Source organism: Protomyctophum parallelum, assembly GCF_964188405.1.
Source record: "Protomyctophum parallelum genome assembly, chromosome: 17".
Classification (NCBI taxonomy): Eukaryota; Metazoa; Chordata; class Actinopteri; order Myctophiformes; family Myctophidae; genus Protomyctophum; species Protomyctophum parallelum.
The window spans coordinates 7,662,249-7,687,313 of record NC_139719.1 but is presented as its reverse complement, the minus strand read 5'-3'; the positions used below and the strand labels follow the sequence as shown (position 1 = coordinate 7,687,313).

The 25,065-nt window shown below is 39.9% G+C and overlaps 2 protein-coding genes across 3 annotated transcripts; one reads left to right on the top strand and one right to left on the bottom strand.

Annotated features, from left to right (window-relative positions):
• Positions 1 to 1,889: 1,889 nt before the first annotated feature.
• Positions 1,890 to 7,503, bottom strand: taco1 (translational activator of mitochondrially encoded cytochrome c oxidase I). Of its 2 annotated transcripts, none has more exons than XM_083787107.1 (6): positions 7,422 to 7,503; positions 6,778 to 7,124; positions 6,542 to 6,648; positions 5,735 to 5,868; positions 4,163 to 4,325; positions 1,890 to 3,393 (listed from the first exon to the last, which is right to left on the bottom strand). In XM_083787107.1, exons 1-6 carry the CDS (start codon positions 7,454 to 7,456, stop codon positions 3,184 to 3,186), a joined length of 996 nt encoding a protein of 331 aa, XP_083643233.1. In that variant the 5' UTR covers positions 7,457 to 7,503; the 3' UTR covers positions 1,890 to 3,183. The 2 variants fall into 2 exon arrangements, with proteins under 2 accessions (XP_083643233.1, XP_083643234.1); XM_083787108.1 differs by having other exon boundaries at positions 6,805 to 7,124.
• Positions 7,504 to 9,289: 1,786 nt separating this feature from the next.
• Positions 9,290 to 23,603, top strand: pth3r (parathyroid hormone 3 receptor; the record flags this gene model as incomplete). Its single annotated transcript, XM_083787433.1, has 13 exons — positions 9,290 to 9,337; positions 13,357 to 13,462; positions 14,332 to 14,442; positions 14,865 to 14,989; positions 15,618 to 15,712; positions 20,686 to 20,821; positions 21,247 to 21,403; positions 21,909 to 21,969; positions 22,090 to 22,156; positions 22,259 to 22,353; positions 22,490 to 22,631; positions 22,772 to 22,813; positions 22,900 to 23,603. The coding sequence occupies 13 exons, from the start codon at positions 9,290 to 9,292 to the stop codon at positions 23,377 to 23,379; spliced, it is 1,665 nt and encodes a 554-aa protein (XP_083643559.1). The 3' UTR covers positions 23,380 to 23,603.
• Between the last annotated feature and the right edge of the window lie 1,462 nt (positions 23,604 to 25,065).

Here is a 25,065-nt window from a genome sequence, read left to right as displayed (position 1 = left end):
TCTACAAGTGCAGTGACAAGAGGTTAGACTTTCACAACCAAAACCAATTCAAACATACTAATGCCCAAGCGTTTTTTATTTTAAGTATTTTTACAAATATATTGGTTAATGGTACTGATTTCCATTATATACATGTATTATGCATTCCTTTAAATAATATTATTTAAATAGGCTAATAGTTTTATAATTTTAAAATGTATTTGAATAATACTACTACTGGATAAAGACAAGTTCGTAATCTCACTTCAGACTGAGTTTAGCAGACACCCAGTAAAATGTCATGCTGTGCACCTCCCCTTGCAGGTGCCTCAGGCTGCCTTTGTCTCCCATAGAGGCTGCACCCTTGCTCATTAGGCTGCACCCTTCCCCAAAATAATCCCCCCCACCCACACACACACACACACACACACACACACACACACACACACACACACACACACACACACACACACACACACACACCATGTTAAATGCTTCTTATTGTATTTCTTTTTTTTAATCTCACTGGCACAAACTACAAAAGATCTACTCTCACCAGCTGCTCAATTCTTAAACCAAATCATATTTTCTGATAAGCAAGCCAACAACACCATACCTGATTTATAAGCTCAGAAGTCAGAAAGTAAAATCCCACTACAGGCATCCGGTGCTAGTCGTGATTGGTCCAATTCTTCATTCTTCAGAGTACTTTGTGGAGGTGCTTGTTCAAAATTATTCGCCCATCTCTTTTTAGCTCATGTTTAGGCAGAAATGGTTTACTCAGTGTGTATGAATGCAGACCTCAGGATCGTACTGGCATAGGACAGTGGTCTGGACTGGGTTAGCATGTTCATTAGCAACACAACATTCACTAACACTGGGGAAATGATCAATGGCATGCTATAGCAGTGAGCTTCTAACAGCACAATCAATGGCAAATCATTGATAACCCTGAGGAAATGAGTTCAGTACCATCTCAGTTTCCCTATATCTCGTATGTTAAAAGTATAGGTTCAAAATGTGTGCGGCCGGACTCGTCATTAAATGAATCTTGCAGTGTGATGACAAAAACAAGTTGGAAAATGGTATGTCAGTCACTCAATATTGGCATGTGTACAGTTAATGTGGGAACCTTATCGACCGCAACGTTGACACTCTGCTAATATGAGGGGTAATGACCTGTTAAGTGACATATGGCTCTAAATGTCCTTCAGTAACAACCTTCAGCTATCTTTTTCATATGATGTAGTCCTGTACTGTTGTGTGCATGCATGCATTATCGGTAGTTTGAAATACAATTGTAATTTCTTGGACTACTTCACCCATTTTCAACCTATATTATTGGTGCTCACTAGAATGCTCATAAGATGGCACAATTTCTGTCTGATTTCAATTAATAATATACATGAATACATTTTTGTCTGTCTGATTTCAATTAATAATATACATGAATAAAATTGTATTCATGCAAGAACAATAGCTTCTACTTCAGCATGCACATTTTCCAGGAAGATAGGTTCTATTAGCTTGGAATATCCATTGATAGACACATTTCTGAACTGCCCATAGCCCACCAATGACATGCAGAGTGCCAGGTTGAGCATGAGTAAGGATCAATTATAAGAAGATAAGGTTGAAAATGTGTAAACAGTGTATGAACTACAGGGGCAATCATAATCTGATGTTAACCCATTTTGGGCAGGAACCCCTTTTGGTGTTAGCATCATGTTATGCTTTAGCTATTGAAAAATAGCAGATCTACAAACTCAGCTTGTAGGTCTGCTATTTTTGAAAAATCGAAGAACGACTGACATAGAAACATAGCTTTTTCAGAACACTGTCAGGATGTAGATGTATATATAGATGTATATATTTTTTCTTTATATATCCATGATCCTCATTGACAGTTGAATCTCCATCCAAAGTGATACTTTCACTGTGGTAGAACATTCAAAACTTTACCTAGAAGAACCTATATACAGTACTACATGTCACTTTAGAGAACCCCAGTGACAGACTTGAGTGTTTTAGAAAACAGTTTTGCTCCCAATAATCAATGAATTGTTATCTCACCACAAGTCTCTGGTTATAGGTGTAAAACAGTGTGCAGACGTTATATATTCATCTCTTATACTGTATGTCCTCTGTTTAGCACTGGTTTGCTTTTTTTTGGATGTGTATGTCTTTGGAAATTATTTTTGAAAATCCAATGTACAATAACCTCAAAGTCTGTGGAGCATATTTGTCCAGTGTCATTTGTTTGTGTCTACAAAGCTGTTAAATCAGTCTACAGGGCTGAACCTCCTGAACTTCTATAGAGATGTTTGTTTTCACTCTAAATATGGAACTCACGTTCCTTTTATAGAGTGCATAACAAATGTCCGAAACACTTGTTTCCATACGGGCAAAGTCCATTTCATTCAATACGCATTATCATACCCGGAAGTAATGCAGAAATGCCTGAGTGTCAAAAAAAGACTTTCTGGCCTTAAAGGATAATTCCATACTAAAAGCCTTTCTTGCCTTATTTGTAGTTGTTACGTCCCCACCAAAGAGGTCCAGGTGTTATTTTGTGCAAAAGTGCATTATTGGCCATTTCCCCTAATATAAGCCCTCGTCGAAAGCCCTCCATCGAAATAAGTAGTAAAGTGTGTCGCTTGGGATACTATTTACATTATGAAGAGAGGATATATACAAAAATAATAGATTTTTGAGCGATGGAAATAAGCGAATTAGCACAACACCCCATAGCCCCATTCAATTCAATGCAATTCATTGAGGGCTTATGGTAGGGGAAATAGCCAATAATGCGCTTTTGCCCAAAATAACACCTGGACCTCTTTGGTGGGGACGTCCTCACCTCCTCATTGGCATCCATGATCCGTCAGTCTCGAGAGACTATGGATTCGCGCTCTGGAAAGGGGTTCTCCAGCTTCTGGTGCAGCGTTCAGTGTGTCTGAGTATTGATTCTCCTTTAACAGCCCATACATCCTAACAGAAAAGTCCCATCTGATTTCTAAACAACGTTAAACTCACTTTGACACTCGATTTTCCATTCACTTTATGCATGTGCATACCCTCTATCTATTCCACAAGCTGATATAAAAACACTCAGAAATAGCAGGATCTCATGATGTACGCCAGTATCTGCCAACAGGCTGCTTTTCTCATGAAATTCACAGCTCAAAATCCATAAAAGAGTGTTCAGCTCTGGGCCTGAATGTTGTCCCAGACTCGAACCACGTCGGGACAGTTGTTGAGGGCTTCTATAAGGACTGAGGCTCCCTCCAGGTGGTCCTGAGCCAGGGACACATGGTTGTGGGCAACAAACTCCAACCCTGCTGAGATGATTTGTATCCCGAGCTCCTCCAGCGAGGTCCGCACCTTCTTCAGCTCTTTCATGTCACAGATAAACTAAGGCGAGAAAAGAAACAATTACCAAAACAGTGGGAATCTTATTCTTAACGTACAGTTACAGTATAAGGTACTGCACATCACAGTTAAGTGTGCAGGTTGTGGTGAACATTTAAACATGACATGAAAAATATCACTGGGTGAATCAATTGATGAAAATGCTGAGATAAAATTTCCTAATTGGCACAATCTTCAGTATCCTATCCATTATAATGCCTTACTTGAGATATTCTGAATACCATTGCTGATGGAAAATGTTGTTATTGAAAATAAGAAAAGCAGGCTTCTCGAGTTAGCAGCTGTGTATTTTATTAGCAATTTTTTTTTAATGGATACCAGCGCAAGAAAATATATTACACACACTCTGTGCCCTCAGTACCTCAGAGGAAATGATTGCTCCCCCCTTAGTCAAGTGATCACCCCCCCCCCCCCCCCCACATCTTTATATATAAGCCCCTTAATTTTTTTCCCCAACCTATAGATATATATTCTTTTATTACTTTTTATGATTTGAATTTTGTCTTTTTCATGTTTTTCATGTCATGATTATGAACTGAATACCCAGGACGTCCTGAATGGAAACAAGACTGCAAGTACTTTTTTTGGTGATCCCTTTGGACGTGTGTTTGACCGTACTCTGAATACTTTATTGGCAGAAATGTAAACAGTACAATCAATCAACTTCTCAATTTGTCTACTGACAGGATTTAGGTTTAAATGTGTGTGTGCTGCCGATTCCTGTGCTCCACCTTCAGGTGTTCAGTCTGACCTGTAGGACGGGCTTGTCGTCCTCGTCCTCCATCTCCTGGACGTCCTCGGCTCCTGCTTCTATAGCCAGCTCTAGAGCTCTGTCTGATGTGATGTCTCCAGCCGGGGCAACTATCACTCCCTTCCTGTTGAAGTTATGGCGAGCGCCGTCTCCTAGTGCCCCCCTGTGGAAAAGCACAGAATTAGCCACTCGATGAGATTTATCTGCACAGAAATCATAGGAAATGTACATACATACATCGTTTTAGTTCAGACGACCAGGATGAACCTGAACTGGCAAGGGACTACCTTTTTTGCAGAGCCTCTGTTTCGATGGGCGCTGATGGGACACTTGTTTTACAGCACCGGCTACTGATAGTAGGGCGGGGTTATATGAACTCACAAAAACTATGCCTAAACCTAACCTCAGTAAAGCTATATGCCTACACCTAACTCTAACAATTTACAATTTACAATTTAGGCATTTAGCAGACACTCTTAATCCAGAGCGACTTACATTAAGCAAGAACAAAAAAAAAGCATGGGAATACATCACATTAAAACATTTATCAAGAAACATGCGTAAGCTAAGAAAGTAACAGTGGAATATCTATATAATGAAGCTATACATATAAACTATACATCTATACTACTATGCTATACATATGTACTATGACGTGCTATGACTACATACAATGCAATTATAGTGCTGTCTACATAATATGCTATAAGTCTGTATCAAATGCTATCTAAGGCTACAGAAATACTATCTAAGGGGGTGGGGTAACCTGTAACCTAACCTGTAAAACAAGCGCCCCCTCAGCGACCATCGGACACCAGGAAGTTGAAATTAGCATCACAAGAGAATTGTGAGGCATGGGACATTTTAAAGAACACTGAAATATTATAATGCTTATCTTTGACAAAACCCGCCCTGCAGCACTGTTTAATGCAATTTATTTGTGCGTGTTATAAGTATTTTTTGTTGAATTACCGATGACAAAGTTGTAAAAGTCAACAGTATGTATATCCATAACATAAGCAAGCAGCACGCTAGCAGACAATACACTAGTTCTTTCTTTCAATCATTTTATTATTACCAGTAAGACGCCTAAGGGCGAGAAGCAACCTCGCCCTAAAGAGCGAGGTTGCGTGCACGCATCCGCCTTGTTGACAGCAGGCTGCTGGGCGAGCACTGGTGCTTTGGCATGGGGTGCCAGTCCCAGATCAACAGAATGATTTCTTACTGGCCATATAAGGAGCAAGTCTTGAATGCCAATACTTTTCCACATCCGGAGACCCCCACTCTGATAAAAATATATTTTATTGTAGCATGGATAATACAATAAAATATTTTTTTCCCTACTATAAGAAAATGAATTTTAACTTCATCAGAGTGTCACGGATGTACTTTACACATCCTTTTAAAGAGGTTTTGGAAAGTCAGTACGTTGTATGTTTATACATTTCATCATTCTTGAAGAGTACCTTGTTTTTTGTATCTACATAACAGTAACCTTACTAAAGCAATAAGCCCAAAGAGGCTGTGGTTTACAGTCATTTTAGAACAGAGCATCAAGACACTTTTCCTGACCCATTCCTGTGTAGTGCGTTTTTGAGCTCCGCGAGGCTACGGTTGATGTTGTCAGTCAGGATGTGGATGAGCATGGCACATCCACCAGGCCCCCGGGCTTCATAGCTGTGCTGGGTTCCTAATTTGGTTTTCTCCTGTGAAGACAGGACAGACTGCTTATTAGGAATTAACCCATTAAAATCTGAGGCTGATTCTACAAATGCCTTCTACACCAACCAAACCAACCAAAAACACATTGATCTCTCTCTCTCTATATATATTTATTATATATTTTTTAAATTAAAAAGCTTTTTTACAAGCTTGCAGCGCAGCACAAAGTGACGCAATGTGAGCTTGTGGATCTGATATTTTTGAATAGCAATTAGCAAATGCTAAAATCTCCTAATGACAGATGCTTTCCAGCTTTTAATAGGTTAATCTGTTCTGTTCACCTGTGTTCTTATTCTCCCACTTCAATTACAAGGTATGAAGGGTTTCCTTTCTATTACGAAAAGAGAAAGTATTCATGATAGTTCTACTGGGTAGGTAGTTAGGTACCTTGTTTTGGTGTTGGGATAATATAAGCCAGAAGGCTGGTAGCACGGTACACACATGCAGGAGTGTTAATTTAGTACACAAATACCTCCTGTATTGAATGGAGGCATCATCAATATATCGTATTTGACGTGAAAATCGTGTTTTCTCGTGATCAAATGTGTTGTATTCAATTGAAAATACTATAATCTAAAAAAATATGTGCAAGGATTGGACACAATACAAATAGCCTATGGATAAAAACGTATTTTTTAATTTGACAGCATAACGTACCGCACTCTTGATGGCAGCCTCTATAGATGCTTTAGGCATATTCTTGTTTCTGCATTGCTCTATTGCATGGGCCAATGCTACATTATGATCCGGGTTAGAACCTCCTTCTGCAAAGACCACAGGGCTGGTTGAGAATAAAGTAAGCCAAAGAGGGGAAAAACTCTTGAAATTATGTAATTAATTATTTCTCATTTCTCATGCACACATTTTGTTTTAGTTTCCCCCATAAAGTGTACCTTTAACAGCTATCGTTATCATCATACCAAACTTTTGGAAGATTCTAGCTCGTGCTTCATCTTTGGGTCCTTTTATGTGTTTGACCTTAGACCATTTGTTGTGGCCAGCACATAAATTAGCACACAGGTGTAGTGTTCTGACAGGTGAGAGTGAGACAGTCCACGGCAAAAAGTGATGTGAACTTGAGGGTGCTGTTTCGGTGTGAGTAGGCCATATCCTTGCGCCTACTGAAGAGCTAGTCCAGGATATCCTTCCACCTATTGAAGAGGTAGTCCAGGCAATTCGGCGTGAGCAGACGTTCAACACAGCCCGGCCCCTGCGCATCACTTCTCCTGCCATCATTGCCCTTGAGATACAAAATCAAGGTTTAGACAGCGGTAATGTATAGCAGTTCAATAATAACAACGGTTGCTTGCTAATGCAGCTATGCTGCAACACAGCAAATGCAGCAGCTACAGAAACAAACTGTTACTATTTATGTCTGTCTCTTGCAAGCAAGCTACAATGTGACTGCTCGTCTGCTCCAACATCAACGTCAAAATGTTCAACGAGAAAGGACTTTCAATATGCAATGTATTCATTCAACGGTAGATGATGACTGACTGAGAGTTATTGAAATGAAAGGTGTTCTGTGAGAACTTACAGTTTGCTTTGGCTGCAGCAGTACGATAACAACATGCAGGCTGCTGCCCTTGTGTGAAACTAACTGACATTTCCTGGTTGAGGTGACGTCAAACGTACATGCATCTTTCAGAATAAAAGCTCATGTATTCATTAGTAAGATTAGCATATTGTTCTAAATAAATGGCATATTTTGTCTAGTTTGTCTAGACAATTAAAAAATTGTTATGGGATCCAGTCAAAAAAATAAAAAGGCCAAACTTAATTAAACCACACTTCTTTTCTGGTTAGGAACGGATAAGATATTTTGATTGATTGAATTTAATATACTTTATTAACAGTTTGCTAAAAATTGCACAGATTTATACAAAAGCATGCTAAAAGAATAACCCAAATAAGCCCAGGGCTTAATTGTTTCCATTAGATGTTTAAAGACCAAATAATATACAGCTAATATGCAAAAACATAATACGGTAGGCCTATATGAGTATAGTGTAATAAAAATACACTACTCTATACACTATACAAATCACACCAGTGTGAAGTGAGGGGCGCTCTTTATCATCGTACATCATACAGTACATAATCTCATTCAGGCCAATCACAATTTGCGTCCTCAGCTCCTCACCTTCGTCATCAATGTTTGTGTTTACGCAAACACTCAACATTTTCCATTCATTGTCAATGGCATTTAATGTTTGTGTTTACACTCTAGTTTTTTTTTTACACGAACACTCAAAACTAGTTTTAGGTGGTGGTAGCAAAATAAACCCTCAAAGCTGGACATAGGAGGGCCTAGCACCCCTCAAAAATAAAGACACCAGTATGTACAGTAAACAGTTGGAGGGTGGGGTGGTCATTTCCAGTGATAGACTGTTTACTTTTTACCGGAGCCATGCAGTTACAAATTGCAGCCACCACCTGAACACACAGTTTAAGATACCAGCATTTCATGTAGGTCTGGGTAATTTGAAACCCCAGTCTGATTACAGTAGCATAACTGTACACAACAGTGTAATTCATGAAAAACTAAACAGAGGGCAAGAAGACACAATATAAGACATCATTTGGGGAATACTTGGTGGGATAATGTGTGGTGTGGTGTGCGTTTTCCTGGCTGTTGCCTGTTCTCTCCAGTCTCTCTCCAGGTACCCCTCCCCCCTACAGAACACAACACTTAAACATTTTGAACATCCTCATCAAGAGCGAGGCTAGGACTAGAAAAAATGAAGTAAAAAGAGACAACCTGTTGTACGAATTATGAACTTGGACAGCCAGATGGGCACGTGTCACTCCAGATTCAAGGAGAACAAAGAGTTAATTGATACAGGGGCCATTCTGCTGCTAACATTCAACAGTAGAAGGAATTGCACAGAAGGGGGGGGGGGGTCCTTAAATGCTCCCTCCTCTGCACAGAAGCCCACTCACACCACAGATTGCTTACAACGCAGCACAAGAAGATCCTCCTACATGGGCCCTGACCAGTGGTGCCCATTGATCCTCTTAAAACTGAGCAAAGGAGAGGGGAGAGAAGGTTTCGAGGGATAATTTCTATGCAGACTGCAGAGGAACCACCAGGCGCTTTTAGCACATCTTCAAAAGTGGTTTTACTATTTGCAGATAATTTCTCATTCAGCCTTCCTCATTTTAACTTCCTCAAACACATTTCCATTCTCAACCTTCATAGCCTTTAAGTGGACCGTACACAACAAAGGCAAGAATAGAAGAAATGGGACCAGAGGAGCACAAGTCTTTGTTTAGGAAGACCGATTCCTTCACCACACCCTGAGGAGTAGCATAAGGTGTTGCATGCTGTTAGAAGGTTGTGTCTCTATTAAAGGTCTTGATCAAGTTGAAGGTCGGACAAAAGTCATGTTGTCAGTAGGTGGAATGAGCACCCTGGTTCTCTTCCATGTCCTGGTGACAGTAACAGCATTGGTAAGTACATCAACTTCATTCAGTGTATTTCATTCATGTATTCATTGATAGATGAAATTATTTATTGGATGGTGAATGTTGGGATTTTTTCCTCATCTTGTATTGCCAAAGGAGTTTCTATATTTTTGTCTTTAGCCTATTGGTTTACTGACAAAAAATTTTAAACCAAAAGAATTTTAACTTAACTTTATTCTGTTTAATTCTTTACTTCACTAATTATATAGTATTCAATAGCATTGATATCAGAATCATGCATTCCCTATGAAACAGCTTGACAATGATCATGTCTTGCTCCATACAATTTGAGATTGTTTGATTTGTGCTGATTGTACTTCAATCAAGTGAGTTATTATGGGGAACATAAACATTCATCAATAAAATACAAATCTATAACTGTTTAAAATATATTTTAAGCATGTTTTAGATGTTCCATCCGCTGCCATGTGCACAATTTAAAATGCATTTGTTAATGTGTTCATCTTGAATGCAAACATTAAGTTGTGGAAGTGCACTTGGGCCATGCGCAATATTTCCAATCCATACCACTAAACACCAGGCCAAATATAGAAAATCTCATGCATATGGGACTTTCTCTTTGACGGTTCACACTGTCGGGTGTGCAGACACATTTGTCTTGTGTGTCAGGCAGCAAGCCAACAATGAGCCCACAATGTTAACTCAAAAAGGATGCTGCAAGTTTATTTTTATCTCAGACTGATGATGTGAAGTTGATCACTATTCTGCTGAACTGTTGAATCTGTTAACCAATGGCCATGCATACATAGTGTAGCTCCGACTTTAAATAGCATACTGTACATACATACAGTACGTATATCGAGAGAAGCGTCAAATAAATGCCAGTAGCTGACAAAATAAATGGCTCACTGAAATAGGCCTATTTATGACAAGAGTGGCAGATTGTGATGCCGATAGTTCTTTTGTCTTTTTAATATAATCTTAAAGATTTCTGACTGAAATTAAACCACAATTCAATGACCATGACTTTATTCCGAAAAATACATTCCTGTTGACCATTGGTAACATAATACCACAAAAGGTTCTCCCTATGTCCTGACTTGTCTTGACAGCTGTTGTACTGCCAACACACCTCAGTTTCCACAATCAGAAATCCCCCTGAGGACTGAGGTCTTGCTAACTTCAGAAAAATGGATTGGTCTGCACCTTTTAACCCCTTAAACTGCTAAAATTTGACCCCTCTGCAGTAGGCGCTGGCCACAGTCTAGTCCCTGTTCAAACTCTCCATCTCTCCAAAATCGATCCTCAGGGTTGATCTTTGGAAGAATTATAACCTGCTGCTCAGTCAACCTGAAAATCACCCTGCACCAAACAAACCTAATTAAAACGCAATGACCAGGAGATGTCCAACAGTAATTGTTTTGTTTGTCTGTCAGCAATTTGTACAATGACCATGGATGGTCCATATTTGTCAGTCCCAGCATTCAGCATTCCATTTTGCTATATAACATGACCGCACTTTAAAAAAAAATATATATATATATTTATTTGTTTATAAATACATACATTTATACATTTATAAAATACATTATCAAGGGCACAAATATTTTTCAGTTGCTTTTGATATCCCACACACTCGAAACATCATGTGTCTCAGTGCTTGAATCCAAACAAGCCCTAAATGTACAGAATATAGGCAACACATGCACATGAACTTATTCACAGCCAACATTGGTCACTTCAGTCTGTCATATATTACCAACCTCGAAAGAAAATCATGGGTACAAAAAGCACCTTCTCCTCCAAATAGATGACTGCCTATAATGGAGGAGATTGAACAGTATGTTGCGAGCTGCTTTTGCCTTACACTAGAGACAACCCCAGAATCCTCAAGCCTCTGACCACACACACACACACACACACACACACACACACACACACACACACACACACACACACACACACACACACACACACACACACACACACACACACACACACAGAGCCCTGCAAGTATGTGTCCACAGTCCAACAATAAACCCTTAAGCCTAATTCATATGACACTATCATTCACCATAAATCACTGATTTCCAGGGTTAATAACTGCTTTAAATGACAGATTTCCAGGCAAGCGACACAAATTGGCAGCTGAGGTGTCTTCATCGGTTTTGGCTGGAGGCCTTCCTCCACCACACTAGGAGATGATGATAGCTGTGAAGCCTGTGATAAATATGACAGCTGACTTTGGGTGCTGCATTATTTGAAATGCTACTCATCCATTGCCAGTTTATAGTTTTGGGTATGCAAAGAATGTGTTAATCACATAAAAAACCCTGTAACCTTAGTTGACCGGAGTCCCCCGCGACTATGCTCCCTCCTGTTTTCACTAGATATCTTCTCTGAAAATTGGTGACCTACAAGCTCACAACACGTCACAGCACATTGCAATGCAAGCTTGTAGATCTGCTGTTTCCGGCGAATTCTCAAACTAGAATACAGACACTATGGTTCACATGGTGGTTAATTATCACATATCCAGATGTATGAGTTGTTCCAGGAGAGAGCAGGTTTATTCAGTGACACTGACTGGTTTCCTTTAGCGGAGGTGGGAGTGGCCCCCAGGATTCCTGTAAAATGTATGCACACACATTTGTGGAAAAAAGAATATTATGCACACAAAATTCCCATCTGTGAAGTTGACGTAGGACAGTACTATCTAGACTGTCCTATACTTTATCTTCTCTCTTTCTTCCTTTTATTTTGCTGTATTCCTTTCTTCCTTTCACGCCCTGTGATCTCTTTTTCCTCTCTCTGGCCAGCCATCTTCGTGCGAGGTGGCTAGCTGAATCGCTGCTAGTTTTGTTGTGCGGTTGTGAAATGTACCCAGGAACACAAAGCTACTTGTGTGGGGCTCGCTCTCACCCACAAGCCTGGGGTCTCGACAGACAAGGGCCCCGATGCGGCCAGCAGAAGCCCCACCACTGGAAAACAGGGTTGGCGGGGCATCGCCACATACCGCACCCCCATACAACTATTTCACAACACCTGGAGGCAGCACATCAGATCGTTGGGAGTGAGTTGTGGTTGACAAATCACCCCTGTGGGAGAGGGAGTTTAGCGAGGCTGCAATTAGATCACCTTTAATCTCTTAAATAACAATAGAGGAGCTATAAAGTTTGTCCAAAATAAAAATAAATAAAACATTTGTTGCCTAATGTCTAATGTCTAAATTATATTTAGAATCTGAATTTTATATTGAATTGAGTGAAAGAAACGGCTATAGATTTTAAAATATAAACATTTGGAGGCATTTTGTCCGACAAAGTGTAATTAGAACGAAACGTACATCTACAGTAATAGATCCTCTTTGTACCATGAACCACTGAAAGCCTCTGAAACATTACATTTCTCTGTCATGGTGCAGTTTAAAGCAGTGGTTCCCAAACTTCCCAAACCTTTTAAACTCATGACCAGCGACGGCTCCAGAAAATTGTGACTGGGGGTGCTATTGGGAAACAGTGGTTTAAAGAGTTATCTGACCTCACTACTGCACTTTTAGACAACATAATTAATAAATTGTATATAAAACACTTGGCTGGCTACTTAGAGCGGGAGCGCGGTTTGGTTTGCTTAGAAGTCAGTCAATTGGGCTTGTTTGGAGGGACTCAGGGGAGCCTTAGGGGGTGCTGAGTCCCTGCTCATGACCCACAAGAGAAATTGGACATTTGTCTGGGACCCAAACTGGTGAAAATAACAGATTGTCTATTTGCACTACTTCTTAATTATGTATTTTTTAATTTATGGAATTTCTTAGATTTGTTTATTTGTTGTTTTGTAAAAAGAATCATGACCCAAACACAAATGGGACCCAATCCACTGATTGGGAAACAGTGGTTTAAAGAGTTATTCGACTCTCACTACTGCACTTTTAGACAGCATAATTAATTAATTAATTAATTGTATATAAAACACGCTTATCATGTCCTTCCTAAATCAGCATTTTATTTGATGCTGCCATTGAGTCTTGTCATTGTTATCTACAGATAGACGCTGATGATGTCATCACAAGAGACGAACAGGAATACCTTCTAATTGGGGCTCGCGAAAAGTGTGTTAGGAGTATCCGGGTACAAATGGCCCAAATTAAAGGTTAGTAATGTTCTGGTCTCTGTTCACAATGGTAACAGCCTATGGCAATGTCATATAACAGTCAATATATCATGTCAATATATCATGTATCCTTTCAAATGAAACTGTCAAGACACTGAACTCCAGCTGACTCCTGCTTAGTCAATCTAAGCCACTCTGGACGATAACATCAGTAAGCAAGCTGCATCCACAGTTAAAGAATATACATACAAACTTTTAATTTCAAAATGGAAGCCAAAGGAGCTGATCGGGTTGAAACTTTCCCCAAAAATGTACAATCAGAGCACAAATAGCTCTTTTCATCAGATGTATTATGGATCAGATAACATATCTGTCCAATATCCTGTTGAGGAGTACCCCTGTTATCGAAAGGTGTTACATTGAGGCGTTCACAATGCCAGCGCATTTATCATTGAGACTATGAGGCAAATGCTGATGACAGCCGGTCTTGATAGTGGCTGTCTCTGGGGCATTAGAGGAGGTGGAAGAAAACACCTTGTATTAAACACAGTTAAGGCATAATACAGTATACAAAAATAACCCAGACATAATGTCTTGCCTTGAATGTGTAAATGCATGAAATTACACATTTCCCAGAAGTGGAAACACAACACAATGGAGGTAGTCAATGGAGACTATGACCATCATACATGTTTTGACTTTGAATCCGGTACACAAGGTATATTGATACAGTTAAATCCTGTCAAAATTGACTTTTTACCTTTTTACACTATCAAAGGATTTTACTGTGTAGATGCTGAAGACAATCTAAAATGATACAAAGTGAGCAATATGTTGGTACAGTAAAATGGATATTCATACTCACATTCCGTGCAGTAATAATGCTCAACATTCTCTTGCTTGGGCAGGAGGCGAGTGTGAACCGGAATGGGATGGGCTGATCTGCTGGCCACGGAGCAGAGCCAATCAGGTGGTCTCAGTGCTGTGTCCAGTGTACATCTATGACTTTAACCACAGAGGTAGGTACACAGAGTAGAGCGCTCAGAACCTCAGTGTACATCTATGACTTTAACCACAGAGGTAGGTACACAGAGTAGAGCGCTCAGAACCTCAAATTGTCCTCGTATGATACTTTCACTCAACAGTTAGTTGCTTTCTGGAATATCCCCGTCTTATTGTTGATACAGGCGTAGATGGCCATCTAGGGGAGATATATTGACTAAGTCACTGACATTATTGAACTCTGCTGTGATTGGGCACCATATTCCATTGCTTCTCATGTCATGTTAATGTGTTTTATTATTACTACCACATTTAAATTCTTTCCACATTATTGAAAACATTTTATGACTTTTCTTTTTGTTGGGGTTGAGCTTCAGGTATCTCTGTGCATGCGATAATTTAAGTTTGACCTGATTAAACTATGATTCATATGGACCAGGTCAGGCTTACCGTCAGTGTGATGCATCAGGGAACTGGGAGAAGGTGTCCAGCATCAACCGCACTTGGGCTAACTATACAGAGTGTACCACCTACCTGACCTCAAACCAGAGGACCCAAGAGGAGGTGTGTGTGTGTGTGTGTGTGTGTGTGTGTGTGTGTGTGTGTGTGTGTGTGTGTGTGTGTGTGTGTGTGTGTGTGTGTGTGTGAGGGTGTGTGTGTGTGTGTGTGTGTGTGTGTGTGTGTGCGCACGCACGCGTTCGGGTGCATCGTCTATTCCTCGCTCAAATGTTTTCAAAAACATTTTTGAGAGCAATGTTTAGCTGTAAATTATTGATTAGGCATCGGTCTGATATAGAGCGGAGCATGCAGTCATTATCCAGAAATAACAGACCGTTGAATTTGGCGATTGACCAATCAGAATCAAGCATTCAACCAAGCCATGTAATAAAGTAATATAATGGCTGCTGTTGTGAAATGTTACATGTATGAATGGGCCTGCAGCCTTTCATGTACAGAAGAAAGCTTTCATCATTGATATATGAAAAAAAATAGTTGGAACATGATTGTTCAGATGACGTGTTCAGGCAGCTGCAATGAACAACAAGAAACCACTCTTGAACCACTGTTGAACCTTTGTGTTTGTGTAGCTTTTGTTCTCATTACTTTGTGGAATTCATCAGTACTCTTGAACAAACACTGACTCAACACGCAAGCACGCACGCACTCTAAGCATGTTTCTGTTTTGTTTCAGAAGGTGTTTGAACGGCTCCATCTGATGTACACCATTGGCTACTCCATTTCTCTCGTGTCGCTATTGGTTGCAGTCTCCATCCTCTGCTATTTCAGGTAAGAAATGTCATAAGACATTGCTTTGTTAATAGATGTGTATTTGGGGTGAATTAAAAACATTTCTAAATGTTACTGTAGCCAGTAGCTTCATGCAAACAATGAGAGAAGGCTTTCAGAAAGTATAAACCGTGAGTCCTTAAGTAGCTGACAGTCGTGACTTCTTAATCATAGACAATCTTTCACAACAAATGCATCTAAATTGTGAAGCAGTATTAGATTTTCAGCAATTCCCATAGAGCGGTGGTTCAGGTCGAGACCCAAAAGAGAGATTAAACATTTGCTTAGATTTGTTTGTTTTAAGATTAATAACATTTTGTGCTATAGAGCATCGGTCGGGACTATTCCCATAATAGGTCCTGCCGTGTCTTATTTACGTAGCTATAACAGTGCCAGAGGTACTGACCTGCTATCTCCTTGAGGCTGCACCTTGATGAGTATCGGTGCACGCATGATGCACACGTGGACACGGTGAGCCCCTTACGTAGCCCGAGGCTGGTCTGTCTGTCCATGGTTATCTCTGCTGGGATCAAGCTTGTCTGGCACACGGCTGTAGTCTGCTGCAGGGTCACAGTGTTAGTTACTGTGGTTCATCATGTGTAGTTCAGACCTGTTTTTGTGACAGTGATGGTTCGCTGAGAGTTGCTTGATTTAGGTCGCACTGCAGTGACGGAAAAATAAGTGAAGTATATTTACTCAAGGTAGAATTCTGAGTTACTTTTACTTTAGGCTTCTTGAGTATTTCCAATTAGTTTTTCTAGTTTATACTTTATATGCCACTACACCTCAGAGGCACATAATTTGTAGATTTAGATTATTAATACAAAACATACAGTAGGCCTACAATAAATGACGATACAATATTAAAGTAATTACAATCAGCCAAACATTACCAGCTGCAACATTAAAGATGATTTTTATATTAATGTATTTCTAATTAAAATCCAATAATATGTTTATAACATAGGCAATTCTGCATAATGAGCAGTTTTATATTTCTTATTATGTAACTTCATTTTGATGACAGTATATCTTTTAAACCTTGACTCAAGTAAAAAAAAAAAGAAAAAAATACAGAACATTTACTTGTATTAGTATTTCACCCATTCACATTTATGCACTTAATAATACCTGATTCATGTCAACTCCGTCAGACACACTAAAATCCCTTTTAATTGAATTTGATAATTTCAACAATAATATAAAGTCCTCAGTTATCTTATAATGGCTTTCAGTAATCAAGTTAAGTAATACAATTATTTTAATATTGTTTTGTTCAAATATCACACTTCTATCCAATTTCTCAAATCCGTCATTTCAACCTTTATTTTCAATATTATAACATGAAAACCATGTAAAAAAAAAAAGAATCATCATTACGTATCATTTCAGTTGGTGTTTCAATACATAAGCACAAAAGATTTAACATTGAATTTTCTATTTCTTTGGAAATTAACAAAAACATCACGGGACGAACGTCTGACGGAGTTGACGAACATCTGACGGAGTTGACAAGTTTAACTGATTTAGGTTCTAGACCACCTAGGATCTTGATTCTGGTGACTAATCCCACATTTTCAAGGATGAGGAATACAGTGGTACTATTTATATTGGCCCTGTGACCATGGCAGCCATTTTCAAAATGGCCGCCACCTGCTGTTATTTTACAATAACTCAAGTTCTACACCACCTAGGATCTTGATTCTGGTGACTAATCCTACATTTTCAAGGAGGAGGAATACAGTTGTACTATTTAGATTTATCCTGTGACAATGGCAGCCATTTTCAAAAATGGTGGACCTGCTATTATTTTACTAATTTTGTCAGGGAATATTATCAGAATAATGTCAAATCTGTGAATACATTTCTTACCAAGAATTTTTTCACCAATGTGTTTGTAAAGGTGTCTACTAACATATCCCACATTGGTTTCTATTGAACCACCCTAGGGGCATTTTTGACAGCTGCTGAAAGTTGGGTACCATACCAAGTGGCTATGGCCAAACTAGGGAGTCTATGGCCCCTAGTTTGACCCCTTGGGCTAAATTCGGCCATATATCCACTTGCCCAAATGTGCTGACCTCATTTTGTGATGACGGCTATGGCCGTTTTCAGCCCAAGGAGTGTTCTTTGTGCATAGCTAATGCTTGGAATGCATTCAGAATCATGAAAACTCCCTAGTTTGTCACATGCTACTTAAAGCATAATGAACATTTTGCCTTATATAGGTTGTTGATGGTACCCCAACTTTCAGCAGCTGTCAAAAGTTCCCCTAGGGTGGTTGAATATAAAGCAATGTGGGATATGTTAGTAGACACCCTTCCAAACACATTGGTGAAGAAAATTATTGATAAGGAATTTATTACCAGATTGTATTAATATCCCCTGACTAACTCATCTTCTAGACCACCTAGACCCGACTTCACCAACAGAGACCCGATTGACACCAAAACAACAAGTTTGGACAGCCCCACCAATTAGTCTTACGGAAAATAGCAAGTGTCTACCCTAGGCCCAGAGGGAGACACAGAACTTAGATGCGGCTCACATGTTGCACGACTCCTCAACAAGCTGCCACCAGAGATGAGAGCTGAATTCTGCCGCACAATGCTCTGCGGCCCAGGAGCAACCAACACAATGTTGGAGTTCTCTGAGTGGTTGAAGCACGAGTCCTAGCCATATAGCCTGTGCAAAGGCAAACACCTTGAAGACCTGCTTGAGGTGAACAGTGAGCAGTGAACAGTGAGCGAAAGACAGAAGATCTGCCTTCAGGACTATCAGGCAGGATGTGCAGACACTGAAGGCATCAGTGTCGTTCTGTGTCCCCAGCATGTCAACCAAAGCAATGTTACCAAATCAAAGGAGCCTTCACCTCATGTCACCTGGGGCTGGGTGAGCAATCGTATCCTGTATCTAGCCTCACAACTAAATACAGACACTTGGCCAGACTGCCGTTTGAAAGGGTCAAACCCTTCATCCTGATTGTGGAAGACCACCCCACCTAATCACACCAACCGAACAAGTGAGGTTGGGGCCTCCAGGTGGGCCAGCAGCCATCTGCACAAGACTGGGCTGGACCCTGCAGGAAAGCAATCTCCAGCCAAGACAATGTAAGTTGTCTATAACAGAGCCCCAGAACTCAGAGCTCATGAGAAGGATGGAGAAACACTGGCAGGAGGCCACCAAGATACAACGCCACACTGCAGTGGCCAGTGAAGTCAAACTGTGCGTCTGTACCTGAAAGGGACAAGTCAAAGGCCAGAAAGCCCACCTCCTTTTAATGTCCTGTCAGTAGCAACTCAACCTGCACCTGAAATAAGCCCTGACCCCTCCCAGAGAAAGTTCATCCTTGAAAATGTAATGATTAGTCACCAGAATCAAGATCCTTGGTGGTCTAAAACTTGAGTTATTGGTAAAATAACAGCAGGTTGGTGGTCATTTTGAAAAACAATGGCTGCCATGGTCACAGGACAAATCTAAATAGTACCACTGTATTCCTCATCTTTTAAAATGTATTATTAGTCGCCATAATCAAGATCCTAGGTGGTGTAGAACTTGAGTTATTGTAAAATAACAGCAGGTGGTGGCCATTTTGAAATATGGCTGCCATGGTCACAGGGAAAATCTAAATTGTACCACTGTATCCCTCATCCTTGAAAATGTAGTCTTAGTCACCAGAATCAAGATCCTAGGTGGTGTAGAACTTGAGTTATTGTAAAATAACATCAGGTGGCGGCAATTTTGGAAAATGGCTGCCATGGTCACCACGAGACAAATCTGTGATGGCCCTATAGCCAAAAATGTTCCTTAAGGCATGCTCTAACTGTGTGCCAAATTAGAATACGTCCCATTATTCAAAAACTATAATTTTATTGTTTTAGGAACACTTTTGTCAACTCCGTCAGATACATGTCAACTCCGTCAGAGACAAAACCTGACGGAGTTGACGTCTGACGGAGTTGACAAAATGTCATTTGTTTTCATCTTAACCCTCTGTAGTACAATGTAGCCATTTTGTTTTTGCTTCATTTGTTAGCTAAACCTAACCCTAAACTAAAATAATAAACATTATTTTGGAATTCTTAACAAAGATCATAATAATGTCCTGACGGAGTTGACATGTAAAAGCTGTGACCTCATTGATATCAACATTGTTTGTTTAAAATATCAAACAATTGAATGCTTGTCAGACCAGGTGCTCCACTGTTGCAACAAATATAAACGGGACTTGGAAAAGGAGTCTTCAGGCTAAATCTGTCGACAATATTTTCTGATTAATTTAAGACTTTTAAAAAACCTGACGGAGTTGACGGGAGACGTGGGACACACATTTGATATGAGATATCTAATGGAAAATATAAATTCAAATTAACTGTGTATATTGTTTGCTATGTTGTTGACAATCTACTTTAATTTAGTATGTATATTTATGTGATTGTGACAGTATTAGACACTTTTTTAGCAGTTTGAAATTGTGACCACTTGCTGGGGACAGGCTAAATACAGGCGTTTTTAGGTACAGTGCCTGCTTTTAACTAATTCAGATGGCATATGAAAACAATTATAATGAAATTAATGGCATAATAATACACAACTGTATTACATTTAACTTTGCAAGTGCTTTTATTTTTATGAATTAATTTATTTTTAACATAAATAAGGCTCTTATGTGTGGGACATGTTTTTTCCACTTTTGTCCCTCATCTCAAGAATGAGTGATTTATATATTGAGGTACTGGTACTTTTTCCGTAAGTAAACAAATCTGAGTAGGCTACTTCTTCCACCACTGTTGGGTCGGTGGGATCAAAAGGATGATGTCTCCAGGGTGCTGAGGTTGACTGTGAATTCTTACCCTCTCTTTTCTCTGCACACTTCTGCAACACACACACACACACGCACACACACACACACACACACACACACACACACACACACACACACACACACACACACACACGCGCACATCTGGCAGACGTCTCCACTGCACACGTGTCTACATCCACATAAACCTCTTCATCTCCTTCATGTTTCGTGCGGTCAGCATCTTTGTGAAGGACGCTGTGCTCCACTCCATGAGTGATGACAGCAACAAGACCGACCTACACATGGTAAAAGTACCGCAATCTTTTTATGCAAGCGGCCAGTGTTGGTATTGTTGATGTTGTTGTTGTTGTTTTAATTTAAGATAAGTGTTAGTATAGACCAGTGAGTGATCCTCAAACATTTCTATGTCAAGGACTCCCAAATTGAATATAAATGTATTTGCTGTGGACCCACAATTGTGCCTGGGACACCTATAAGAGAAGATCTGGCAACATTTTTCATCATGATGTTGTAAGCTAGTAGATTTTGGAATAGCCAATAGCCCTGTATATTATGTGAAAATATATATTGTTGTGAAAAGTTTAAAAAAGAAATGTATATATAAGAAATGTCCATAGCAGACTTGGTTTTATAGTTATTTTATTTTATTTCTATAATTAGGTTGGCTGTAAAGTTGCTGTTACTCTCTTCCTCTACTCACTATAATTAGGTTGGCTGTAAAGTTGCTGTTACTCTCTTCCTCTACTCACTCGCTACCAATCATTTCTGGATCCTGGTGGAAGGACTGTATCTTTACAGTTTAGTCTTCATGGCCTTTCTATCCCACAAGAAGTCCCTCCTGTGGGTCCTCAGTATCATCGGCTGGGGTGAGAACTACTGCTGGTCTGAGCAATGCTGCCTGCATGTGACCACCTTGTTGTCTGTATGCTCACCTCATTGTATTGTTTAACTGTGAGAAATTTGGGACATACAAAGGTTGTTCAGAGACTACAATACACCTCAAAGTTAAAAGATTCTACTTGGCTTTTTGAGATTGAAAAGAAAAGAGAGGAATTCAAATTGTAGTATACTGACTCCACATCAATAACACAGTTTGGTGTAAGGTTCTGGAAAGCCTGACACCATTATATGATGGAAATAGCTGTTGTTATTGCTGCGGATCACTGGAATTCAATGTATATATACCGGTATTAAGAATATAGGCCTGGACAATCTTTTTGTGAATGACATCCCCAATAGCATCCCCATCCCCAATAGTTTAAGTGGAGAGGTTTCAGCAATCTAGCATAAACAATTTTCCTTTCATTTCTCATGTACATGCTTTATTGTACTTTCAACTTAATGCAACCTCATCATTCCTCTCGTGACCAGGCGTACCTGCTGTGTTTGTGTCCATCTGGGTCAGTGCGCGAGCATCACTGGCTGACACACAGTGAGTCATGAAATCTAGTCATGTGTGCTTTTACAGAGCAGTGGATAAGCTAACATTTACAGAAATACCACTTATACACAAATATACTCCTATAATTGTTCCTCTTTACTCTATTTGCAGATGCTGGGACATCAGTGCAGGAAATCTTAAGTGGATCTATCAAGTTCCCATTTTGGCTTCCATTGTTGTAAGGCGATGATTTAACAGTTGAAAGATATTTGAGAAGCTAACATTTCATGCATTTTCTCCAGACGTGATTATTTGACCCCTATTATTTTCCCCCTGGCAGGTGAATTTTTTCCTCTTCCTTAACATAATTAGAGCTTTGGCCTCCAAATTGTGGCGAACCAACAGTGGTGAACTGGACCCTCGACAGCAGTACAGGTGATTGCTCTTCTCTTCCTACCTACACTGTCAAAGCTTCACGTATAGCCTAGATCTGTCACACACTACTGTTTGTACGACAAAGTATAAACACTATAAAGTGTACAGTATGTACCACTTGGTTCATTATCTACAGGAAGCTGCTCAAATCCACGCTGGTTCTCATGCCATTGTTTGGAGTCCACTACATGGTGTTCATGGCTCTGCCATACACAGAGGTCACTGGGCTACTGTGGCAGGTGCAGATGCATTGTGATATGTTTTTCAACTCCTCCCAGGTAAGACACAACATAACAAGCCCACACGCCTTCCCAAATCCTGAATGAGGATTTCAGAGGTCATCATGAAAGCATATTGTAAACTAAGTGCATGAATGGATGTATTTGTCTACTTTTAATTATCTTCTTTACATTTCCAGGGTTTTGTTGTTGCATGTATCTACTGCTTCTTCAATGGAGAAGTATGTATAGGCTAATTCCTAATTTGACTAATAACATATTACTGCTTCTGGTAAGAAAATGACCTTTATTCCATTCCTGTTCTCAGGTAAAGGCAGAAGTAAAGAAGTATTGGCTAAGGCGGAGCCTAGCACTGGACCTCAAACAAAAAGCCAGGATGACCAGCAGTGGGGGCGGAGGCAGTTACTATGGGGGCATGTTGTCACACACTACCACCCACAGCATCAGCCTCTCTGCAACAAATCCCAAAGCACTGTCACTCAATGGAGGTGTGATGGGTGCAGGAAGTCCCAGCTGTAGCGGGGTAGGGGTCAGGCAGCCACGCCTCACCTCCCTCCACCCCCTCACCAACCTGCCAGGCTATGTGCCCAGTGATACGGAGACTCTGTCTCTGAGGAGACCTGCTAATGCTGTTGGCTCAGGGATTGGGACTTTGGCCAAGGCCTCTGAGGGAAGCCATGGAGGGGCCCCTGGGGGCCAAGGAGGGACAGGGTATCCAACACAATCCACAGGAACGGAAGATCCAGGCAGCGGTTTGTCTCTAAAGGAGGTGGAGACCGTCTTGTGACTGTTCTGATGTGTGATCAGTTGAACAATCAAATCCATGTGTTTCACCCATCTAGACCAAGACAAATGCATGGTCTATTACATGGTGGAGCTGATCAGAGTCCTGCACATCTACACACACTATGAATGATCTTAACCACTTTCACCCTGACGTGCATATTTTGTGCATGCCATTATAGGTGATACATTTTAAATATCTTCAAAAAGGTTCACACTTGTTAATTGGTTAATCCTAAGTATAAAGTAGGTTGTAAGTGGTTTAACACTGCACTATGGATGCTTTGGTACATCATGGATGGTTCATGGATTCACCTGGTTGATGTTGTTAGGTTATTTGTCACTGTATATTTGCACATAGCTGAAATTCAACCTAGATTCCTTGTTTAAGGAATGAACAGGTAATATAAACATTATTTATTGAGCAAAGTTACTTTGAAAATAGAATCACATTCAATGTTTTCCCCCTCTTCAGTTACGCATTGTGATGGTATTTTCTTAGTAGGCTAGTTCTTCCAATTGGTCATGCATCATGCTGTCACAATTCCTTTAGAAATGATCTGACTTATATAAAATTATCTGATATATGATGCACCTTTTGCTTTTAGCAAAATTATTGTGCATTGTGTGTCCATAAATGAAATTACTTCCATTTAGATTTAACGAATGGAAAGTACAGTATACAGTAACCTGTAGGTGTAAAATTGATTGCAGATAAAACAACTTCAAAACAATTGTATAAGCTAACATTCATTAGGCCTAAACATGCACTAGAAAACACGTATGTAGAAAAATTAACATGCGCTGATATCCATTGAGAATTATTGTGTTTAATAGTCTTATTTATGTTCCTTTCATCATTCATTGGTGCTATGGTAAAGCCATGTAAACGGTCCGATTTGAAAAAGAGGGTTTAAAAACATATTACACATATTTATTGTAAAGAATTGTAAAAACAAAACAAATTGTAATAATGTTCATTAAAAATGAGGTTCTTGTGAATCAAGACTCCTTTTCCTATAAGAATATATGAAAGACCAGTTAATTGTAAGCTGATGTCAGTACAGAATCTGTGAAAAAATCTAACAAATGACACAGGTCTCCATGATCATGAGAGGAAAGTGAAGCTTTCTTGTGAATTGCTCACCTCGATACCTCCTCATAACTCCTATGTTGTTTTAGAGATGTGCATGTGTGAATGGAAACTATTTTGTATAGCCTACTGCGTCACAATCAAACACAAAAGTTCATCTTGAATTGAACACACAAACACGCACGCACGCACACACGCATGCATGCACACACACACACAGTAGTTTACTTGACTTGGGCTACAGACGTGATATATGTTGCTGTTGCCAGGTAAGTATTGGCAAGTATTGACTTCCATAATTCAGTCTCCATTTCCCCATGATTGCTCTGCAAAAGTGATCTCTCATGCTTCACAGCATTTTCCATCATAATGAGAGAGAAAAATACATTGTTCCCATTTAATTCTGAGGATTTCACTTTGTATTTACTGTCTGGTGTCCACTGCCTCATTCACCATTTATCTGTCTGAAAGGGTCCAGAGAGGTGATGTCTACAACCTTTCACCCCTGAAAGGTCAACCCTCAAGCACTTTCTCCCTGCTACCACTGCCCCAAACGCCCTCGCAACAGCATCCAGTATTTCACACAATGCCCTTAGG

Bases quoted from the DNA above. Each gene is read 5' to 3' on its own strand.
- taco1 (XM_083787107.1), bottom strand. From the start codon at position 7,456: ATGTTGTTATCGTACTGCTGCAGCCAAAGCAAACT. The intron at 5,869-6,541 runs GTACGTTATGCT...CTGTCTTCACAG, and splicing joins AGGCTGCCATCAAGAGTGCG to GAGAAAACCAAATTAGGAAC. The intron at 4,326-5,734 runs GTCAGGAAAAGT...GCTTTTCCACAG, and splicing joins AACGCACTACACAGGAATGG to GGGGGCACTAGGAGACGGCG.